The sequence below is a fragment of the Pyxicephalus adspersus genome, chromosome 9, assembly GCF_032062135.1.
Source record: "Pyxicephalus adspersus chromosome 9, UCB_Pads_2.0, whole genome shotgun sequence".
Lineage (NCBI taxonomy): Eukaryota > Metazoa > Chordata > Amphibia > Anura > Pyxicephalidae > Pyxicephalus > Pyxicephalus adspersus.
Genome location: NC_092866.1, coordinates 34,479,918 through 34,501,290, shown reverse-complemented (window position 1 = coordinate 34,501,290; position 21,373 = coordinate 34,479,918). Strand labels below are relative to the sequence as shown.

The following is a 21,373-nucleotide window of genomic DNA, read 5'->3' as shown; positions in this document are numbered from 1 at the left end:
GGGACCCGTTCCCATTTAGAGGGATCCATGAGTTCTAGCATTTTTTAATATGGCAAACATACTGTACCTGTTTAGCAGCAGTGAATATTACATTCTGAACTGGAGGTGTCCCTTGTGCTCTGAAAGTGGCATTCGCTAGTGGAATATAAAAAAGTTATATAAGAACCTAGCATTTAAAAAATACATTGATCATCTTTAACTGAGTTATTTGCATACACATTAATAATTATGTGCATTATCATTTATGGTGGCATTATATTGACTAGACTTTCCTAAAGCCCATCCCAGGGCAAAAATAGCTTTTATCTGGCATGTTGGCAATTGGTAACTATTGTCTTTCTTTGTCCTACGTTTTTTTATCAGTGTTGCTGGGCATTACTCTCTTTGCTTTATAGTTTGTTTCCATGACATTTCCTGTCTGAGAAACCTGACAAATGCAGCAATTCTATATGTAGACTGGTGACTGGTCCCCTCAATAACCCAGCGTAAGTCTGTGAAGGATAACTTTCAGCCCTTTACATCACCACCTTTGAGCAACTTGGTGGTGTCACTGTTGGGGTTGTTTTCTAAGAAGGAGCCCAACAAATTTTGTATGAATCACCTCCTGTCCTATCCAAAAAGTGGGTCGGTGAATGAGTCTATAGATCCGGAGAGGTGCAAGATGGCATATACTTAATTTGATGTGGCAGTGGCTTGTGCTTGGAAACTTGAGCACTATTGTTTGATGGCAAAGGCTGATATTGAAGCAGCCTTTCATTTGTTGCTGGTTCATCCGGAGAGTTTGACTTGTTGGGTCGTGAATGGCAGGGGTCCTTTTTTGTGGATAGATGCCTTCCAACAGGTTGATCTATTTTTTGTGCATTTTATGAGACTGACGGTGGATCTAAGTGTGGTTGCGTTTTCTGGAGACCTACAATGGGCGCACTTTGTGGAGGGCAGCAGGGGTGGACAATGATGCCTTTATTTTGTTTACAGTTGCAGCTGGGTTGGGGGGCTAAGGGGCTTATTTCGGTGGGGGTTGGGAGTACAAAGCTATGGCTGTCGGAGCGTTGTTTTCTGTGACCTCCCTTGCGGCCTTACAGATTGGTGAAGTGGTCTGCCCTTGTAAGAAAGGGGCAAGTGTAGTGCACTGCAGAAATGTAGATTGCAAGTCAGGATTTGATAGTCAAAGACAGACAAAGCAAGGAGGGGATGTAACATTGGAGCTGTTTCAGGTACCAGGATCGCCGGTCTGGCCAGTGGCGGCTGTGAAGCAATATTTGAGAGTTCAGCCCCTGGGAGATGAAAATGGTTTCTTTTTTGATGACTGTAAGTGTGTAACTTTGGCAGGTCATTGTGCGGTAGATTATTCCTCCCATTCTTTTAGGGTTGAGGCAGCCAAATGGAGACTACATGGGAACACGATCAAGTGAAAAAAACAGGAGTCTCAGCTTTTTCAGATATGTATGCTTGGCCACTTCCTATGTAAGACTGGGGTTGTAAAAAAAATTTAAAAAGAAAGGGGATTTATTGCCCATAGGGGGACATGTTTTAATTGGGGGGGTTCAGTTGGGGTATATTTTGCTGGATGTTCAATTAAATTTTACAGGAGCTATAGGCTGTTTATTATGGATCTTATGACACTCTTATGTCTATTGGGGTGCTAGGAGAGCAGTTGGGTATCCCACATGGGGAAGTACAGATTCAGTGGAAAGGCATTCCAGGCATGCTGTGGAACCAGAAGACTCCAGAAGTGAGAGTTCTGCAATCTCTATGAGAACAAATAAATATCTGTAAATGTTACTCTTATGCATTACTTAACAAGCAAAAATGTGTCTAACTCATAAAGATGTGACTTCATGTGCAACATACTCTGTATATTTGCCTTACCAAACACTGAAATATCCACATTAATATATGCTGCTGTTCTGTCTCTCAGCTTGCTATAGTAATCCTACAAGAAATGATAAATAATTGATTATGAATATTGAATGAAAATACCTATTTAGACTCTAAACCACCCTTACTATATCTGTTAATTTTGATTTCTTCCACCCTTCTAAAGATCTCAAAGAGTATTAACTATAAGATTTGTCAATGTTTTATTGCCATAACTATAGTAGCATATATCACAGATTATCCTGTACCTGGCTTATATTTTAAATCTGGTATGATATCCCTTGTTTAGCAATAGGCTCAGATTAGTTGTATTGCAAAGCGTTTCTAATTTCTGTAAATAATGTTACTAATGTGTGTTTTCTACACTGTATAAATACACCTGTTACAAAAAATATAGCTGGCACTTTCCTATTAAAGGTGCAACACAATATACTAGATGCAATAATGTGCATTTATTGCAGACAAGTGAAAGAAATTAATGCTCTTGGTCGAATTCCACAGTAATAATTATAATAAAAACTGTCATTATTAATATTACTAATATAGATAGTCCCCATGTAACATACAAGATAGGGTTCTTAAGTTGAATTTGTATGTAAGGTACATTATTTTAATAAATGCATTAAGGACAGATGTTTGTCTCAACATAATTTTAGGCAGCGTGGTATCAGTTACTGTATAAAATCCTCACTGTGAGTTGATCACAAACAAAGCAAAAAAACAAAGCAAAACATTTTTTTTATGGAGCCTAGACATTTATTAACTTCTGGAGCAAGCTGTGCTTTGATATGCAAAAAGAAACAACTGCAGTGTTTGTCTTGGTCAAAGATTTACAAGAGCTTTCAGAACAGCAAAAGATTTCTTCTGCAAGTCATGCAAACTGCCCACTCCCCCCCTCAAGCCCAAGCAAGGAAGCCCTGTTCCTATCTAGGAGTCGTCTGTATGTTGGATGTCCTTAACTCAGGGACTACCTGTAATCTGCAGAAACTAAATAACGTATGCTTTTACTTATAGATAGTAATATGATTTTAAGGCGTATGCCTTGAAATTAGTATCCTTGCCCTATATTTTATGCTTGGTAAAATGATCACCTGAAAAAACAGGTAAAGTATAGGACTTCTGCAATGCACATAGCTGTTTCAGATCAGTGAATTACTACCTAGTGAAGCCATGATAAGAATAACAGACACAGATCTTGCACCTTCAGTCAAGTCAGCCATCCCAGCTTCCCTATTTCTGTCCCGTTTCCCTTTGAGTCCCTCTCTCCATATATATGTTGTGAATGTGAACAGTATCGCTGGAATAATCTGTGGTACTGTAGAAGGAAAATGCTGTCGACACGCTTCAATACCTCTAAAGGCAGTGTTTTACAACCAGGGTTCTGTAGATCCTTTAGAGGTTGCTAGGGGTATATTGAGCAATGAGCAGCTTGCGCTTCTCATGTAGTTTACCTAATGCCAATGATTCTTAGGGTACATTAAAAGAGGGCAAATAAAATGTAATTGCTGGTGTTTACACATTGATCAAGTTACCTCTGCAAATTCAGTTGATCCAATTAAGCCAAATTCTTCAGCTCCCCAGCTACCAAAAATAATTGATCTCCGTGGCCGCCATTTTCCTATTAGGCAAAATCATCTTTAAACAGGGATAGAAATTATACACATAACACATTCTATTCAATAATAAATAACTAGTCCTATTTCAAACATTTATTTACCAAATTCACTTCTGCAACTTACCAACTTTAAAACTGTTTTGGAAAGTACTCTAAACTACTAATACTACTTTTTAAAGCAGAACTTAATGTAAAAGTAAAAAAAAATTGCAACTAGGCAGGTCCCTTATTGCAGAAGAGCAGGGACGGAGTATCCCCTCTGCAAAAAAAATAAACATACCTGTCTGATCCAAATTATGTTCACCTTCACGATTAGCCATGCACAGCTCAGCATTTTATTTAAACAAGATAAGGAACAGGCAGGTAAATAGGCTTTATTGCAGAAGAAACATTGCCTGTCCTTTCCTGCAATAAAGCCTTGCGGAATTTGCAAGCAGAACTATAGTTATGTAATCCACAAACATTGCTTGCAGACCTCTGAATGGATATTCAACTTTTTCATAAGTATTAAAAAAAGTTGTACCTTTAACACACAAATAAACTTGTTGGTGGGGGGTAATCCTCTGCTATAATCCTGGATCATCATGGATTATGGCACATACTTACCTTGTGATGTCGCCCTGCATTGACATTGCATGTCCCATAGTCTTACCTCCTAGTGTTTTTTTTTCTTTTCTCAGTTTAGGTAGGATTTTAAGATACTTACACAATAATACATATGTTAATCAATCTGTTTTAATCTGTCTGTTTTTAATCTGTTGGTACTGAGAGATTTAATCACTTGCTGGCAGTCAGCTCATTAGGCTAACTACACAGGAACTTTTTAGTAGCTTGAAATATGCTATACAAATAGATGAAATACTCTAAGTAATATATTATTTCAATTGTTTTATACAGGAGAAATAAACATTACAAAGATAACATGTAATATGTATGAAGAGATCAATCTTGTATGACAGCAAATTGGTCTATGCCCATCTGATAGCTACAGCTCTAGGGCTATGTACACAGGTGTGGATCTTTAACGATCTTTTTCAACGACTAACGACTGCACAATGCATGAAGGAATGCTGTACATACAGCACCGTTCTGCCCAATGGAGAGGGGAGGGGGAGACTGAGGGAGCAGCACCCCGCTGCGCTCTCTTCCCCTACACTTCCATTACTTTCCTTCCTCGTTCATTGTCCATGGATCCGCCAGGACAGTGGTTCGGACAATGGACAACAAGCCCTGTACCCATGCAAGATTCTGGTCCCATATCAGCCCTGAGCCGATTATTGGACGAGAACCATTGCATGCGTGTACCTAGCCTAAGTGTGTTTACTACTCTATAGAAAATAATTAGTTCTATCTGTTTAATGATCAGTTAGCAATAGAACTAATCCGCCTGTTCAAGGCATTTTATTAGACTGTTATCTTGTGTATATGGTTAGCCTTTTAAGATTTACCGATATCTAAAGTTTATCATGTGTTATAATATGTTAACTGACAAATACATTGCATTTTTACCTTTTTTAAGCTTTTCCCCAAGAACCCGAGTGATTTCCAGCATGACTGCAGTTCCACTGCTAGGATCTATTGCACCATGGACCCAGCTGTCCCTGTGATTTCCATACATTATATACCTGTCTGCAAAAAAAAAACAAATATATTTAAAAAAAATATCTATGCATCTAAAAGAGGAAAAATATTGAAATGTGAAACTTATGTGAAGCAATGATATTTTATAGATTTCTAACCTATTGATTGTAACTTTATCATTGGAGCTTTTAAAGGACTGGGGTCTCTCTCCCTACCACTATGTGATAGCACTGAATATCTAGTTTGTTTTTACTGTCAAAATGCCATTGGAAAATCAATTTTTGGATTATGAGAGCTGTCAAAGACAAGCCGTTTGTAACAAACTTTATTTGAGGACACACACAAAAGATCAATGAGCTGTTACAACCAACTAAAAAATACAAGATTTTTATCATGGGAAAAAAAGGGTCAAAAGATAAACAGACTGAGCCCATGTGATTGTAATTGTTTTAAATTTTAAATAAATGCTTTAAAAATAATACACCATAGATTTACAAAAATGTTATTATCATTTTTATTGATTATGGATTTATAGTTTATGCTCAAGTCAACTAAATTTAATTTTTTTTTTTTTTGGGGGGAGCTATTTCATTTATATAAAAATTGAGTTATACAGTATTTTAGTATATATGGTATTCAGTATATTTTTGAATTACATGCAGCTTTCCCCACATTTTGTCCCCACATATTCACCAATGATGCATTACAAATATTAATTATAATATTTTGGATTACGTGAATATATAGTAATATATATTATATAAAGTAATTACTGTGATTTCTTTTAATAGTTTACATATTTGAAAGTCATTTTTAAATATTTACACAATTTAATGAATTCAATTAAAATTACAAATAAATGTTTTTTGCCCCCACCAGGCTCCACACTTCCTCGGATAATGCCCATCACATTTGCTGATGACTTCACTGTTGCAGAATTGTACACATTAACCTGAATATCACTGGAAACAAAATACATGGAGAACTTTAATATGAATAACAATCACTTTATTTCTTTACACGACCAACACCAATAATAGGCATGTCCAATGTGTTCCTTTTTTCCCTTTAAAAACAAATCTGTAATTATTATAATAATGCTCTCCAGGAAACACTGCAATTATGTTAGCATAAGCTGATCCTTTTTATGTCAATAGATAGAATCTGGTAGATATTCAGACTCAAACTGCACTCACACTATACAGTCTTTGGCATTAGTGTTACGCTTTCTTTTGGCCAATTAGTTTTCAAAGTGAAGATCATGTTCTTATAAAACTTCTGAAGAAGCTAGGATTTGTTATTAACCTGATGTGAATAAATTACCTTTCATTTTATTTTATTTTTATTTTTGTGTGTTTAAGATGCCTAAAAACCCCATAATGGGTAACGCACAACCAAAATTATGCTATATTTATGATAATTGTCATCATTATGTGTGAACCATAGTTGATTCTGTTTTCCAGTTGCCAGTTACAAGCCCCAACACTATTTATTATCTTTTACTCAATGTTACAAAGTAGCCCCATCCTAAATAAGATAATTTATAAATATCTAACCTTGCATTATAAGCTCCATCAGCACGGAATCCAGGTCCAACGTTATATGCACATGATAAAGATCCTTTCCAGGATTCTGGAGCACTGGGACCACTGAGTGCACTGTGAGTGGAAGAATAGCAGACAATAACATGAAAAATAGCTTTGCATGCATTAGCTGAGTTTGTCGAGCTTAGGCTTTAAACCTTTGTAAGGTAAGGCGCCAATACATATTAAAATTAATGGTAAGCTACATACATTTTGAGAAATAGCACTGGAATACATTTCAATGATGTAACATAAAAGAGGAAAATGTTGCTTGTTTGAATACCTGTAGTAAAATAACACAAACAGCTACCTGAGCAGAGATGGGGTCTGCCTGGAGCAAAATCAAAGAGAATTGAGAGCCACATGTGCCACTAGGGCATCGATGTTAAATGTAATTATTACAAAGAATAAAGAATATATATTTAATTAATATATTAATTCAAAGAATATAGAACTGGGAATGCTATCTCTGCTCGCCGATCAGGCTTGATAAATGAAAGTAGTGATCTTCTTAAAGAGGTCATACTGCTGAAAAGTAGTGATCTTTTCAGATGATCACTACTTACATAATAAGGGAAAATGGAAAACATCGTATCATTAGTGTAGAAATACCATTTTTCTAGTTAACAGGCAAGATGATCAGCATTCCAGCCAGACAACCAAAATTTGATCATTAACGCTCAAAAACGTGCCTTAAGGAAACTTCTTGGTGTAGTTTAAGCCCATTGGAATGCAAAGGAATCTCAAACATGGGCATTTGAACACTTAGGTAAATGCTGGGGAAAAAGTCCATGTAGACTAAGCCTAAAAGTGAACAAAGACAGTCTTCAAAATATTTTACTTAATACTAATAACATAAATCTTTAATAAGTATAGTCATCTAATATGCGAGACCATGTGCCACACTTTTTTGAGGATACATGGTAATTGATGCTACAAAAATAAATTTGACTGTTTGCCTGATATTCCATTCAAATAGTATGCTAGGCTATAGGTTACCAAAAAATGTTCTGCTGCAATTTATTGATAGCACTGCAAATACATTACAACAATTGTTTTCACACATCTCCTGATTGTTTTTCTGTGGGCCCCAGTTTCCTTTCCAGCGCAATAAAGCAATATTCTGTAAATATTTCAGAACTGTGCTGTGGAAAGTAAGGGTTTCCAAAGCTTAGCAAAGTGTACTGTACAATGTCATACTTACCATATTAGAGTCTGAGCATCCCCAAATCCTATTGGCTGGGTTGGAATTGGGGGAAGTCCATTGATGTCAGCCTCATTTATTCTATAAGTATGATCTGAAAAAGTATTAAAAAATTTGAAACCTTTAAAGTTTTTTCCTGACCATGCTTTGTCATTTGATGTGAAACGTTAAGGTGTCCAAGTGAAGGGTAAATAATGAAGAACTGTAGAAAGGTGGGCAAACAATTAAATATAAAAATAATTTGAAAAAATTACCCCACTTAAAAGTGACTTGTTCTCCAGCTAGTTTGCACTAAAACAATAGACATGATTCTCTCCAGGATTAGAGAAGATACACTATCATAGGTGGACCTGGGTGATCCAAAAAATCTGGAATGGATTTATTAAAATAATTTAGTATTATTTGGCAAATGTTTTCAAGCCTGAACATAATCTATTTCAAGTTTCCGGGATCACCCATGACAGTCTATCTTCTCCAGTTTTCGAGAGCTATAATAAATAAGGCCCAATGTTATTATGACAGATCTAGGAAAACATAAAAAAGAAAGATCAATCTATAAAAACCAATTTGCTGGTATTTAGAGTATGTAATACAGTACATACTTAAGTATAGTAAGCTGAGATTTAACATGAAAAAAATGAAATGACAGTAAAAAGTGTAATCATGGTTTATACTCCTGTCACATCAGTAGATGACACTTCCTTCCTCTTGTAAGTGTGTAACAAACTCTTGCTATGATGTTTAATATAGAGTTTGTTGCACAATTTTCATGAAGGAACAGCACCATCTAGTTTATTCACATCTATTGTTTGACATTTGTTTGCCCTAGGTTTGTCCTCAAGTCAGTGTAGTTTTCCCGTTATTTATCAGGTAAAAATAGGTACCTTGATTTGTAATAAGATTTACATTTAGCTATTTACAGTAATTAATTTAAAAAAAAAATCTTGCTGTAATATTTAGAATGAATTTGACAAAAATAATACTTGAGAAAACCTAAGGGTACAATTACGATCAGTATTTCCATTAAAAAGTTGCAAACATTATTTGGGTATGTATACATTGTTCCACAGGAAAGAATACAAATTAGGCATTTTTCAGTCAGATACTACTGTATAAGTGTAATCAAGTCTCATCTATAAGGCCAAGGGATGTTTAATTTCAATTCTATCTCTTTACTTGTTGTATTACCAAATACAACCTTTCAATACAGGATCAAGTGCAATTGATGGTTGTAAGAAACTGCAACATTGCCCCAATAAAAAATAAGTACTGAGTAAGTAGGGTATGAATATATGATGACAAAGCTGAGGAGAATTACACCTTGCATATTTTTATTGCATATTTAGCTGTTTGCTTGTTCAGCTTTAAACTAGAAAAATTACTAGGAGACTATCAGTGAGAAAGGGTTAGATAATAACCCGAAAAAAACACATACTTTTAGCTGGATAATATGGAGTAAGCAAATCTCCAAAGTCTTCAGTGTAGGACCCCCGCTCTACACCTGATGAAGGCATGTACCAGGAGTTTGGGTAAAGTTTCGAATTGTCAATAATGCCATCGTTGATATCTTTTGGATCTGTATACACAATGACACCAACTACTCCGAACTTGGCAGCATTTATTGCCTAACAAACACAGAGATACAGGAAGTTACAGTCACACATTTCAAACATGTATTCATAAATAATATTCTTCATTCAATTATACTAAAGTATGCATTCCAGCTAAAGCTTAGTTCAAAAAACATTTGGCCCAACTCCAGGATTAATTTACAAATTTGTCAATACCTTTAAAACAAAAATAAAGTTGTGGTGGCATAACAACTACTACCCTTTCCTTCTTGTGTTTCCAGTGCCAAGATGTAGGCTGGCTCTCTTACATCACAACATTATAATGTAAACTACCAACTAGTGCTACCTTTTCTGAAATTAAACATTGTAACTTCTGCTGTAGGAGGAATTATTTGTGGGTGTACCCAAATATTAGTGGAGATATTTAATTTCATAGCATAACTGATAGCTTCCATTTCACCTTAGAATCAGATCCAAGCTCCTGTGCTTTGCCCTCAAATCCCTCCACAGTTCTCGTCTCACTTACCTTTCTGACCTGGTAAAAAAAAATACTCCCCCAGCTGCTTTCTTCACTCTTTTCAATGACCTACTACTGGCTACCTCACTCATAACCTCATCACACGCATGGCTCCAAGACTTTTCTAGAGCTGCCCAGACTCTCTGAAATAGTCTTCCTCGTCCTATTCGGCTTGCTCCTACTTTCGGCCCATTTTTTCAAACTTGCCTACACGTCTTCTTCTGTCTTTTAAAATCACTACTTCTCACCACTACATATCTCCCCTCCTATTGTGTATCACTTCCCCACCTCATAGATTGTAAGCTCTTTGGGTCAGGGTCCTCTCCTCCTCCTGTGTCACTGTCTGTATTTGACTGTCATTTGCAACTCCTATTTAATGTACAGCACTGCATAATATTTTGGCGCTGTATAAATCCTGTTTAATATGTATTAATAACAACTGCTAACAGACTTGTCCACACAAAGAGGCTACACTTCATTTAACCAGGAAGTAGAATAGAACCTAAAAGACAAGCAGGATTTATAGAGTAACACAGTGGTAAGGAGATATCAGGGTTTGCATTCACAGTTTACAATATGCTAATATAAAAGAAAAAAGAATTGTGAACAAATTGTAAATTTCTAGACTACCAGATTAGGCTATTTATTTAATCTTTAAATTACAGAGTAATATTTAGAATATTGTTCACATCTATATGTGCAGAAATGTTATGCAGAAAGAAACATAACATTGCAAGTTACAAATAGAGTTTTGCATTAAACTTTAACACTGTTAAAGAAGCACTGCCTGAAAACAGGGGCTGACATGTGATCTCTAGTACATATATGCTCAAATAAAATATCTAATCATGAGCAGAGAACATAAAAAATGAAGCTCCTTCACATAATTGCGTGTCTGATGTTCAGGTAATTTCACTCTGTACTATGTGAAAAATAGTGGCTGTTATGGAAGATCTTAATTTAAATATATTAGTTGCCTGGATATCTGTGATTTCAATACTTTCCAAGTCGCAGAAAACAGAGTAATGTCATGGAACTACTGATATTTAGAAAGCCTTTGTATTTTAATGGCAGCTACAAAAGTAGCATTTGCCAATGAAGAAATCAGACGTATCTAGCTCGGTCTATTCCACATGTATTCTTTGATAGTTAATTATAGTTCTGCACACATTCACAACTCACAATTATTTCACACATACTAACTCACCTTAGCAGACCTGCCAACTCCTCCATAGCGCACGATAGCAATGGTCCCCTCCAAGGTAATTGTTTCATTGAGATACTGGAAATCACTAAGCCTACCTTGGTTGGCATACACCAGCTTGCCCTGGAAAATACATAGAAAAGAATGGGTACAACAAAGTAGTTTACAGAAAGTATATTGTGAAAAAAAACAGTGTGGTTTTGTAACAATTTCAAACAAAGAATATAACAATAAAGATATTCATTAAACCCATAGGTGCTAAAACTATAGCACAAGTTGGACAGGGCAACCATCAGAACTTCCTGTCTCCCTCGCTCAAAACATACACACATAATTTGCCATACAATGTCAAAATAACATAACAGAAAACATAACAGGTGCACATTGGTCAACACAGTTCCATAGACAAGGCAAAGATTTTTGTTACGTACTGTGACAGTTTACATCAACACACTGGGCCTGATTTTTAAAGCTCTCCAAGACTGGAGTAGATCTGGACTGTAGTATCTTGGGTTAACCTGGCCAATCCAACAAACCTGACATGAATTTTTTCTACCATTCCACCTTTGCTGAATTACCCAGCCATTTTAATGTATCTTCTTCTCTCTTTGAGAGTTTGAAAACTCAGACCCACTGTGTTGATGTGCACTGTAAAATATTGGGGTAATTTTATTGCCAATTTTTTGGAACATCTGCATGAACAGCAGATCTGAATGATTTTCTACTCAGTAGGAGGCTTTAAATACTGCACATATTAGTACAGTAATATGGTATGATTATGTGCCTGTGTATGCCAGCCATATAACAAACATAGATGTTACAGTATACAGATGAGTTGGCTGGTTAAGAATTTGAATTGTGCAAGACCCCAGCTATGTTCTACTTTCTAGATATTTTAAAGTTACATAGTTCAGGAAATGTTTGATGGCTCCTCTCTCTTAGATAAAATGTTGTATGGCTAATGGGACTATATTAATTAACGTCTTACCCTTGGATTCCCAGCAGGAGCATAAGCAGCGTACGGTTTAACTACATCTGTGTCATTCTGATCAATTGTCAAACCTTCTTCTGTTAACAGTGATGTAAACTTTACAACATTGCTTGGTGTAACTGATAAGAAAAGAAGTGACACACAATATAAGTGAAAGAATAAGAAAGAAAAACTCAAATAACAAAGCACATGTACATTAGGACCTTTTCATCTAAAACTTGTGGTGTTTGGCAGGATCATATGACAAATGAACTCTACAAGATTAGGATTTACTGGATGCTAGGCTGACCTTGGAAGTACCTTTACTTTACATTTATCTAAATATCCTATCCCTGTTGCAGCTGTAATTTTGTAAGGTGCCTGCAGGAAAGAAAGAAAATAGAAGTCCAATGCATATATCCCATCCATACTACCATTTAGATTTAGCCTCCCTGTTCATTTTTAATATAATGCAAAATGGAGGTATGAGGGGTTCCCTCCAAAAATTATTTTTCAGGCCAATAAGTGCAATTTTTTTTTATATAAATTTTTATTAATGTTTTTAACATAAACAAGTATACAACAAAGCAGGATCACAAATAAAAAAAAGCAAATAAAACATATATTAAACAATAGGAGAAAGGTAGGCGCAAAATACAGAATGATGTCAAAACATGAAAACAAACATCATGAAATACATACAGTTATGTAAAAGAAATAGGCATTCCTAAATAAACACCTTTGCAAAAATCAAATAAAAAAACTAAAAAGGAAAGAAGGAAAGAAAGGAAAAAGAAAAAAAGACGAGAACAGTAAGAAGTCCAAGATCTCACTAGGAGACAACTAGTGCAGCCAAGCGTATTTAAGGTTCAGATGAGCAACTAAACAATTCCGGTAGCAGTTGCTCCCATGGGGCCCAAATTTCCTCAAATTTCTCCAGTTTGTTATTGAGCCTAGCAGATATATGTTCCATCAGCCGAATATCCCCTACATGTGTCCTCAATTCGGCAACAGAGGGCGGAGTGGGTGATTTCCATGTACCGAGATAAAACATCTGGCCGCCATAGGAATATGCGCCAAAAGAGCCTTCCTCGGTTTAGAATGTTCGTTAATGAGGGCATTCAGCAAATGGGTCACTGGATCTAAACTAATAGAGGTTTCCAGTATTTTAATGAGCAAAGCATTCACCCCACTCCAGTAAGGCACTATCTTAGAATAGTTCCAAAAAATATGAAAGAGGGTGCCTACTTGAGAATCACACCTCCAGCAAACATTACTGCAAGACAGATTTATGGAGTGAAGCCTGTCTAGAGTAAAGTACCAATGCATAAGAATTTTATATACAATTTACATACAATGTACATATGGAACTATTTTAAGCTTTACCACATATACCCTGCCACTCCCATTTAGTCATATAAGCATGCTTGACTAAAGGCATCACAGGTTCAGTAGTTAATATCTGGTAAATCTCCAAGATCAGCCCTTTGCAAGATGGACCACCTGCGCTTACACGTTCAATCAACTTGGGGGGTGAAAAGATAATGTCTCTAGTGACAGCTTGGGCGAAATTACAGATTTGTAAGTAGCTGTATAAGGCCGATGTAGGTAGTTCAAATTTGGATTGTAGATCCGCAAAGGGCAATAACTTCCTGGTGACTGGATTAGAAATATGTCCAAAACAGAAAATCCTTTTAGAAACCCAGGGAAAAATCATACGCCTAGTAAAGCTATCTGGGATTTGGGGGTTATATAGAATGGAAGTTAGAAAGGATTTGGGAGAGGCAAGACAGAACTTTTCTTTACTACAAATCCAAATTCGTCTAGTGAACTGCATAGGTCCCAATAGGGATGAGTCAGGTATATGGTGCAGGGATCCCCACAACATCGAGTTAGGATGTGCAGGGGCAAGCCAAAGTTTCTCTATCTCTATCCATCTGTTGTGGTCCATGAAGCAATCTGATGAAGATATGAGGCTAAAAAATATTTATAAAAATCTGGTACCCCTAAACCTCCCCTATTTTTCAACGAACACAATACAGATTTGGGAAGATGGTGCTTATGATGATGCTTATAATCCCAAATGAAGTTAAGTACTTGAATGTGCCCCAAGGCTGCACGCGGTAAGGTTTTAAAAAGATAGAGCAGTTTTGGTAGGACAGACATTTTATTAAGAGCAATACTCCCAAAGAAGGATATACGGAGAGTACACCATTTGGTCAGAAGTGATTTAATATCCTGGAATAATTGTGGATATTTCAGGGGTCAATTGAACTTCCAGATATTTAATATTTTCCTGTTTCCAGCGATATGGGAAATTATCCTGTAATCTAACAATCAGTGCCTGACCCAAATTACCCGGTAAAGCTTCAGTTTTTGTTTGATTGAACTTTTATTCAGAGAAAGTCCCATATTCGTCTAACACCATAAGGAGAGAGGGGAGTGTAATAATGGATTAGTGAGGGTAAGTAGTACATTGTCTGATACAAGGCTATCTTGAAGGATTTCGACTGAACATTGACCTCTTTAATATCTGGGTGATGCCTAATAGTCTGTGCCAATGGCTCTATGCATAGGGCAAATAATAGAGGCAATAATACGCATCCCTACCATTATGAATGATAATAGGCCTGGAAGTAAAGTGAGGAAACTTAACCAGCGCTGTGGGGCATCTGTATAGACCATGTATAGACTGAAGAAAAGGACCCCGGACACCAATATGAGAGAGAACACTAAAAATAAATGGCCAGCTAAGGCGATCAAACGCTTTTTCAGCGTCAAGACTAAGTAAGAGTGTCTCTTGTTCCATCCTATTAAGCGCATCGATTATGTCTATTGTTCTTCTCGTGTTGTCTCTGGCCTGTCTGCAAGAGATAAAGCCTTTAAATCTGTCTTTAAATCTGAATTTAGTAGAGCTATAGGGCGATAGCTTGTTGGATCTGTCGGATCTTTACCTGATTTTAAGAAAACTGATATATATGAATAAAGTGTAGATTGCGGGAGTGACTCACCTTCCAGCACACTATTAAAACGCGTGTGAAGGTGAGGAAGCAGTTGTTCTTGATATGTCTTTTAGTATAAATACAGCAGCCCATCCGGACCAGGTGCTTTATTGGAAGGTATGGATTTAATCGTTAGCTATATTTCTTCTTGTGTGATTGGGCTAAGTTTTTCGATCATTTCATTCTCCAGCAGGGGAAGAGAGCACTTCACAAGATAGGTATCTATGCAGGATTGTAACGTCTGACCTCCAGCCCTTTGGAATACATGAACTTTAGAGTATAGATCAGTATAATAATCTCCAAATATCTGTGCTATGACTTCAGGATCATATTGGAGAGTACCTAACTGATCCCTTACTGTAGGGGGGACTGCAGAAGCTACTCCTCCTCTAAGTTGACGAGCCAACAGAGTATCTGCTTTGTTCCCCTTTTCATAAAACCTGTGACGCAAGTATACCATAGCCTTTTCAATGCGATCAAGATCTACCTCCTTAATTTTGTTCCGTACATCAACAATTTTATTAAGAAGTTTGACAGAGGGGGAGACCTGCATGGATCGTTTAAAATCTCTGAGGTCAGAGGTCAATTGGAAATTTAGTGCCTCTTTGTTCAGTTTAGGTCTGGAGTACTCTTTAATAAAGTGCCCCCTTATCACAGCCTTATGAGCCTCCCACAATGTGGAGGTCTGTGCCACTGAATCTAGATTATCCATAAAGTACCTCTGAATTTTTCTCTGAATCGCCTATTTCGTAGGTCCATACTTCAAAAGATAATCGTATGTAAGATCGTAAGATAATCGCCAATGACATTTGCAGGGGGGGGGGGGATAGGGGGCTATATTGCCCAATTTCACTGTACAAAAAATGGGGGCATGGTCTGACCAAAAAGTCACACTTATATCAGAGAAAACCATTCCCTTAAGAGTCAGTAGGCTGGCAAAAAAATAGTCTAAACGAGTATGTGTTTTATGAGGTATAGAATAGAAAGTATATATTTGCTCTGCCGGATGCTGTACCCTCCCCTCCATACATTACACAGGGCCTTATTATGCATCAGTGTACAAAAGCTCCCTGAAAGGCAAGCAGTAAGGGAGGGGATGTAAAGATGGGTCCGCTGAAAGGCGGTTTTGCATGGTTGAATGTGTAAGAATAAAATCTCCTGCCATTAAAACATATTGCTGTGGAAAGGAGGCTAATTGCGTAAGTACTAATTCCAAAAAGGAAGGTAGGGCAGTGTTAGGGACATAGACATTACATAACGTCACTGTCACATTATCTAGTGTACCTTGTTATATGATGTACTTGCCATCTGGGTCTATTAATGATTTATGGAAAGTAAATAATACTCCCACTTTGAAAAGTATTGCCACTCCAGCAGATTTCTTGCATTTAATGGGGGACATGTAAACTTGGGGATAATGGCGTTTCGCAAATGTAATAAGTGCAAATTTTTAAAATTGAATATCAAAAACCATAACTTTAGTAAATACCATTAAAAACATTAACATAAAAAGAACCTAAAAATGTGCAACAAACACTAAAAGAAAACTCCTGTCGGGGTTACCCAATCAAAGGGGTACACCCTGTTGGGTAACCCGGACAGCAATTTTCTTGTAGTGTTTGTTGCACATTTTCAGGCTCATTTTATGTTAATGTTTTTATTGCTATTAAAAAAAAAAATTTTTATATTTAATTGTTAAAATTTGCACTTATTGACCTGAAAAGTCCAATTTTTTAAGTGAAACCCTCAGACCTCAATTATGTATATCTCATCTATGACATAACTTCAAAACTATAGCTTTTGTGGACAATGCAGTTGATATGGTAAACTGCATAGTAGTTTATGTCAGTAGCAATGGCATTTGGATAAAATAATTGTATGCATTCTCTAGTAACATTTTCCATTTGCCATTGTCAATAATGCAGGGTACTGTAACTGGTTGCAGAGAAGGCAGAGTGGTACAGAAATGTTACCTCATTTTGAGGAGACTTCCCCCACTTCATTTTATATTTACAAAACCTGAAATGACTCAAAGATGACAAAAAATACAAAGATTGTAATCATTCCCTATGCCTGTAAATCATTACCTATGTATGTTCCTACTCATTTTATAACAAATTTTATGAGACAAAATACCGAAATGTATATATGTATGCAATTTGTTTACATGGAGGTATTACTAAAATAACGGCTGCAGAGATCATACTACTTACTTATCTGGATGTTGTTTGGCTTTTCTGCATTAGGAAAGGATAAATAGACATCATATCGTTCCTCCTTAGTATCATCAAGACCAGAATCACTGTTTTTCCAGTGACTGAGTATGAACTTCACTAATTCTTCATCCCCAGCTGTTGTGGCCATGTGAGGGAATGCACTGAGTTTCCTGTTGAGGAGAAGAGACAGAGGGTTAAAACTGAAATCCAGCCTTGGCTTCTTTTTACACTTATAGATAGTCCTCTCATATGTTGAAACTAATTAATCCTATTTCCCTACACACTTTAACTTCCACACAACCAGAATTAGAAGCTGTAGCAGTCATCTTGAGCCCACCTCATTTCTCGTCTGATGATTTACAAAGATCATCCATCTTAATTCCCCCTGTATGTGACTTCCGTCTTGTTATAGTTTGTGGACTCAGGTTTAGGTGTGGGGCTTTTTTCTAGCATGACCTACATGCTATGTGCTGATACAGTGTGCTATAGACACAGTGGCCCTGATTCATCAATAAAATCCGCGCTCGCTGGAAGCGCGAAAGTACGCGAGACCAGCGACCGCGGTTTCCCGCGGTCCGGAGTCGAGTGCGCTCGTACACTCGCCTCCTCACTGCCAGCCGGATTCCTGGCTTGATAATAATGAGCAATAGGGGGCGCGAATCTGCCAATTAAGGTGATTAGATTTCAGCTGCGCGATTAAGGAGGAGCCGGAGATGCGCGGCTCCGGCCGCGAGCTTTTTCAGTTGCTGAATAGCGCGACGGCGTACGATTTCGGATCGCGAATACGAATGCGCGAGCGATCATCCGATTCTGCTTGATGAATTAGGGCCAGTGTGCTGTGAGCTAGAAAATCTTCTGTATTTTGCTAAAGTTTACTTTTCTGCTGCCATGATGTTTATATCACAGGAGAAAAGTAAACTTTTAGTTTACATTGAGTGGAGTCCCAAAACTGTTTAGGGAGTCATCGTACTACAGGCTTGCACAGGCACAATACAAATGAGCTGGGGTTTTGGTATTTTTTTTTTTTTGTGTGCTGTTAGCAGTGACAAATGAGAACTTTGAATAAACAGAAGATAGTAAAAATGATTTAGGAAGACTAGCTGAGCATAGAGGAAGAGGAGAGTGTGAGAACCAGGTATATTTCTAGGCAGAGGCAAGAAGTGAAACAGGTAACAACTGTAGAAGACTGAGCCTTGGGAACAATAGAAAAATTTGCCCTGTTACCCCTGTACTAACATGTCCTCTGCTTCTAATTGGTCAATGGTCACGGAGACTGGCAAATACTTTAGACTCCTCATTTCGGATGTCAAAAATAGATCTTTGCAGCCCTTGTAATAATGTCATGGAGGCTAAAAAAAGGGATAGAACCTTTCTTATTCTTCTATAGACTTTAATAATACAGAAAATATGCTAGCAAATGGTACAGCATGCCAATGTCTCCATGTACACAATGTCCAAAGCTGCAAGTTGGTCCTCTCACCATACAGTACATTCCTCAAGCAAAATTGAGTTGATCAAGGTGAATTTCATCAATATTTCAGCATCACTCCCCCTTTTTAGGTATTTATCACTAATTTGCTGCTATATAGGCACCAACAACCTAGAAAATTGTATAAATGACCTACTATAATTTTCTATAATTTTTATTGGTTCTGTGAAATGTGGATAGGGCAAAGGTCTATCCCTAGAACTACTGAACTGGATAGGTAAGGAAATTTACTTGCTGTCTGCACCACCAACAGGCAAATTTTCCTTCCTTCTGGAAATGTAATTCTTCAGATTAAAAATATTAAACAGGAAAGGAAGTAAAACAGGAACACAGATACCTATAAAACCTTGACAGGGCTTTTAGCCCACTTTAGCCCTTCTACACTAATAAAATGTTAAGCACCAGCAAAAGCTGCCTGGTCCACAGTTTTTTTATGCTTTCCTGTCCTGTTGCCTAAGTGAACATTAACAAAAGTTTTTAACCCTTTCCCACTCTATCCTAAGCACGAGAAAACAGCAGTTGGTTGGAAATATATTAAGAAACAGAGTGACATGAAAAAGAGCATGTAAAACGTAAAGGTCACATTAAATAAAAAAAAACATTAACAATATATAGTATGTGCTCACTGAAAATACATCATACTTTCCCTTTAAAGATTAAATTCATAAACAGTTTGTTGGTAAAGTTATATGCTGCTTTTATCTTATCTTATCTTAGTTAACTTGCTCATGCAGCAAATCCCAATCTTATCTTATCAGAAAAAGTCTTCTGCATTAGGAATGAAAATCCTCTAAAACAAAGTGCAATTGCCCCTTTCATAGACCTAAGATACCAAATCTGATTTTTGCTTTTCAGCTGTCCATTTACTTCAAGTGCCACAAGACTCATTATTATTTTAATGGAACTCTACAGACATCTGTGGGACACTAATGTACAATCACTGTAAGGACTGTAAGGACCTATATACAGTGCAGGAAGGCTTTTGGGAAGTCAATGCGGAAACACTGTTTTTCTGGCAAAAAAAAATGATGTATGCATGTGGAGTGGGACAGAGAGATATAGAGGCAGAGCTGACAACACGGCTTGGTTTTGTCAGCCCAAACAGGAAACTAAGAGCACAATGGAATTCTGTAATTTTTTCAGTATGTCCATTGTTTTCAAAGAGATACATTTTTTAGCATGATTAAATGTAGCATGATAAATTAAATGCTGGCATTTAATATGCTAAAGCAATTCTTAGACAGGAAGATGAGGAATACCTGCAACAAAGGATAAAAACTAAAATAAAAATCTGACTACTTAGGAAAGGTAATTTTATTTTTCTGTTTTGCTGGTGGACATTTCCTAACTGTTAAAATTTCAGCAGAGCAGAAAATCTCTCACACGAAGTTCCAAATAACAATAAAAAGCTGATGTTATCCAAAGGTTTTGGCTAGATATGTACTTTACACCTAAATTCTAACAGGTTTTGGATAGAGAGGGGGAGGCTCAAAATCAGACCTCCTCATCTTAGAAACAGAACAGAACAAAAATTACAGATTGTTTGGGTTCTGATGAGGGGATCTGGTTTTATCTGACACATCAACTAAAAAAAGAGAGGGATATCTCTCTCAGGGACTCGGACAGACAAAAAATTCATAAAACTGTAAACCTTTGTCACTGTTATTTTATTTGTGAACAATTTTGCACTCACCTCAGATTATTTTCTATGTTTTTGTTACTGACTTCCTTCATGAACTCACTGATAAACTTTTCATCTACATCTTGAGAAAGGTCTTTGGCCCAGGATGGAGTTTTTGAAATTCCAAAATGCCCAATAAGTAATCCAATGGCCAGTGTTACACCTGTACCGACTATACCACCTATGATCTTCCACAGGTTCATGGTTCGTTGATGATCCAAAGTAACTAAGGAAAGAACACCTTGAGTGTTCAGGGCATTTTATAAAGTACAATATCTCTGTGACCTTGTTTCCTTATCCGCCTCTAGATTACAGAGTACGGTCTTCAGCACCCTCGATGATAGTTTAGGTTACACATTATCATTTCTATGCTATAAAATATTTGTCAGTCTTAATGACCAAAAATTTGTCCTTTGCCCTATCGTAAGTCTAGTAGAATAGGATACAATTATCACAGTATTTATTGAAGGACATTGTTAAATTTTATTAGGTATGGCTTTGAACCTGGTGAAATGTTATAGAGTTGATACTGTGTACATACCAACGGATGTATGATGCTTGGTATCAGTGAGTGACCTTTTTTATAATTGATTGTAAAAACTGTGCTATATAACCATTACATTAAGATTTTCAGAACTGTCTCTTTGTTACTTACATACAAGAATAAACTACCTTTGATCTGTGAGATTACAATTTAACCAGCCTGCATATGAGTTGTAATTGGTTATTTATTTAGAAAATTGTTGATGACATTGAACTGAAACATTAAGGACAGCCAAAGTGTAACAGAAAAAAACAAAATACAGCAAGAAAACTAAGACAAAACAAATCAACAAGACTAAATATGATTTTCCCATTTGCA

At 36.7% G+C, this 21,373-nt stretch overlaps 2 protein-coding genes across 5 annotated transcripts in view; one reads left to right on the top strand and one right to left on the bottom strand.

Annotated features, from left to right (window-relative positions):
* SAC3D1 (SAC3 domain containing 1) overlaps positions 1–6,408 on the top strand; it is a 46,785-nt gene extending 40,377 nt beyond the window's left edge. For 3 of the 4 annotated variants that reach the window (XM_072421362.1, XM_072421364.1, XM_072421365.1), the window contains one exon: positions 5,954–6,408. Coding sequence is in view for 1 of the 4 variants with exons in the window: in XM_072421364.1 (XP_072277465.1) it covers positions 5,954–5,993 (40 nt within the window). In the remaining 3 variants the exon portion in view is untranslated. Of the gene's footprint in view, positions 1–5,012; positions 5,137–5,953 lie in introns of those variants that run through there. The other variant, XM_072421366.1, reaches the window with a different exon arrangement.
* The window catches only part of NAALADL1 (N-acetylated alpha-linked acidic dipeptidase like 1), a 29,022-nt gene extending 8,232 nt beyond the window's left edge, over positions 1–20,790 (bottom strand). The window contains exons 1-12 of the mRNA XM_072421361.1: positions 20,524–20,790; positions 17,339–17,511; positions 12,142–12,263; positions 11,157–11,276; positions 9,297–9,486; positions 7,862–7,955; positions 6,631–6,732; positions 5,951–6,036; positions 5,003–5,122; positions 3,411–3,496; positions 1,870–1,933; positions 68–135 (exon numbers count right to left, since the gene is read on the bottom strand). Coding sequence (XP_072277462.1) covers positions 68–135; positions 1,870–1,933; positions 3,411–3,496; positions 5,003–5,122; positions 5,951–6,036; positions 6,631–6,732; positions 7,862–7,955; positions 9,297–9,486; positions 11,157–11,276; positions 12,142–12,263; positions 17,339–17,511; positions 20,524–20,714 — 1,416 coding nt within the window. The 5' untranslated portion in view covers positions 20,715–20,790. The remainder of the gene's footprint in view (positions 1–67; positions 136–1,869; positions 1,934–3,410; positions 3,497–5,002; positions 5,123–5,950; positions 6,037–6,630; positions 6,733–7,861; positions 7,956–9,296; positions 9,487–11,156; positions 11,277–12,141; positions 12,264–17,338; positions 17,512–20,523) is intronic.
* Positions 20,791–21,373: the final 583 nt, after the last annotated feature.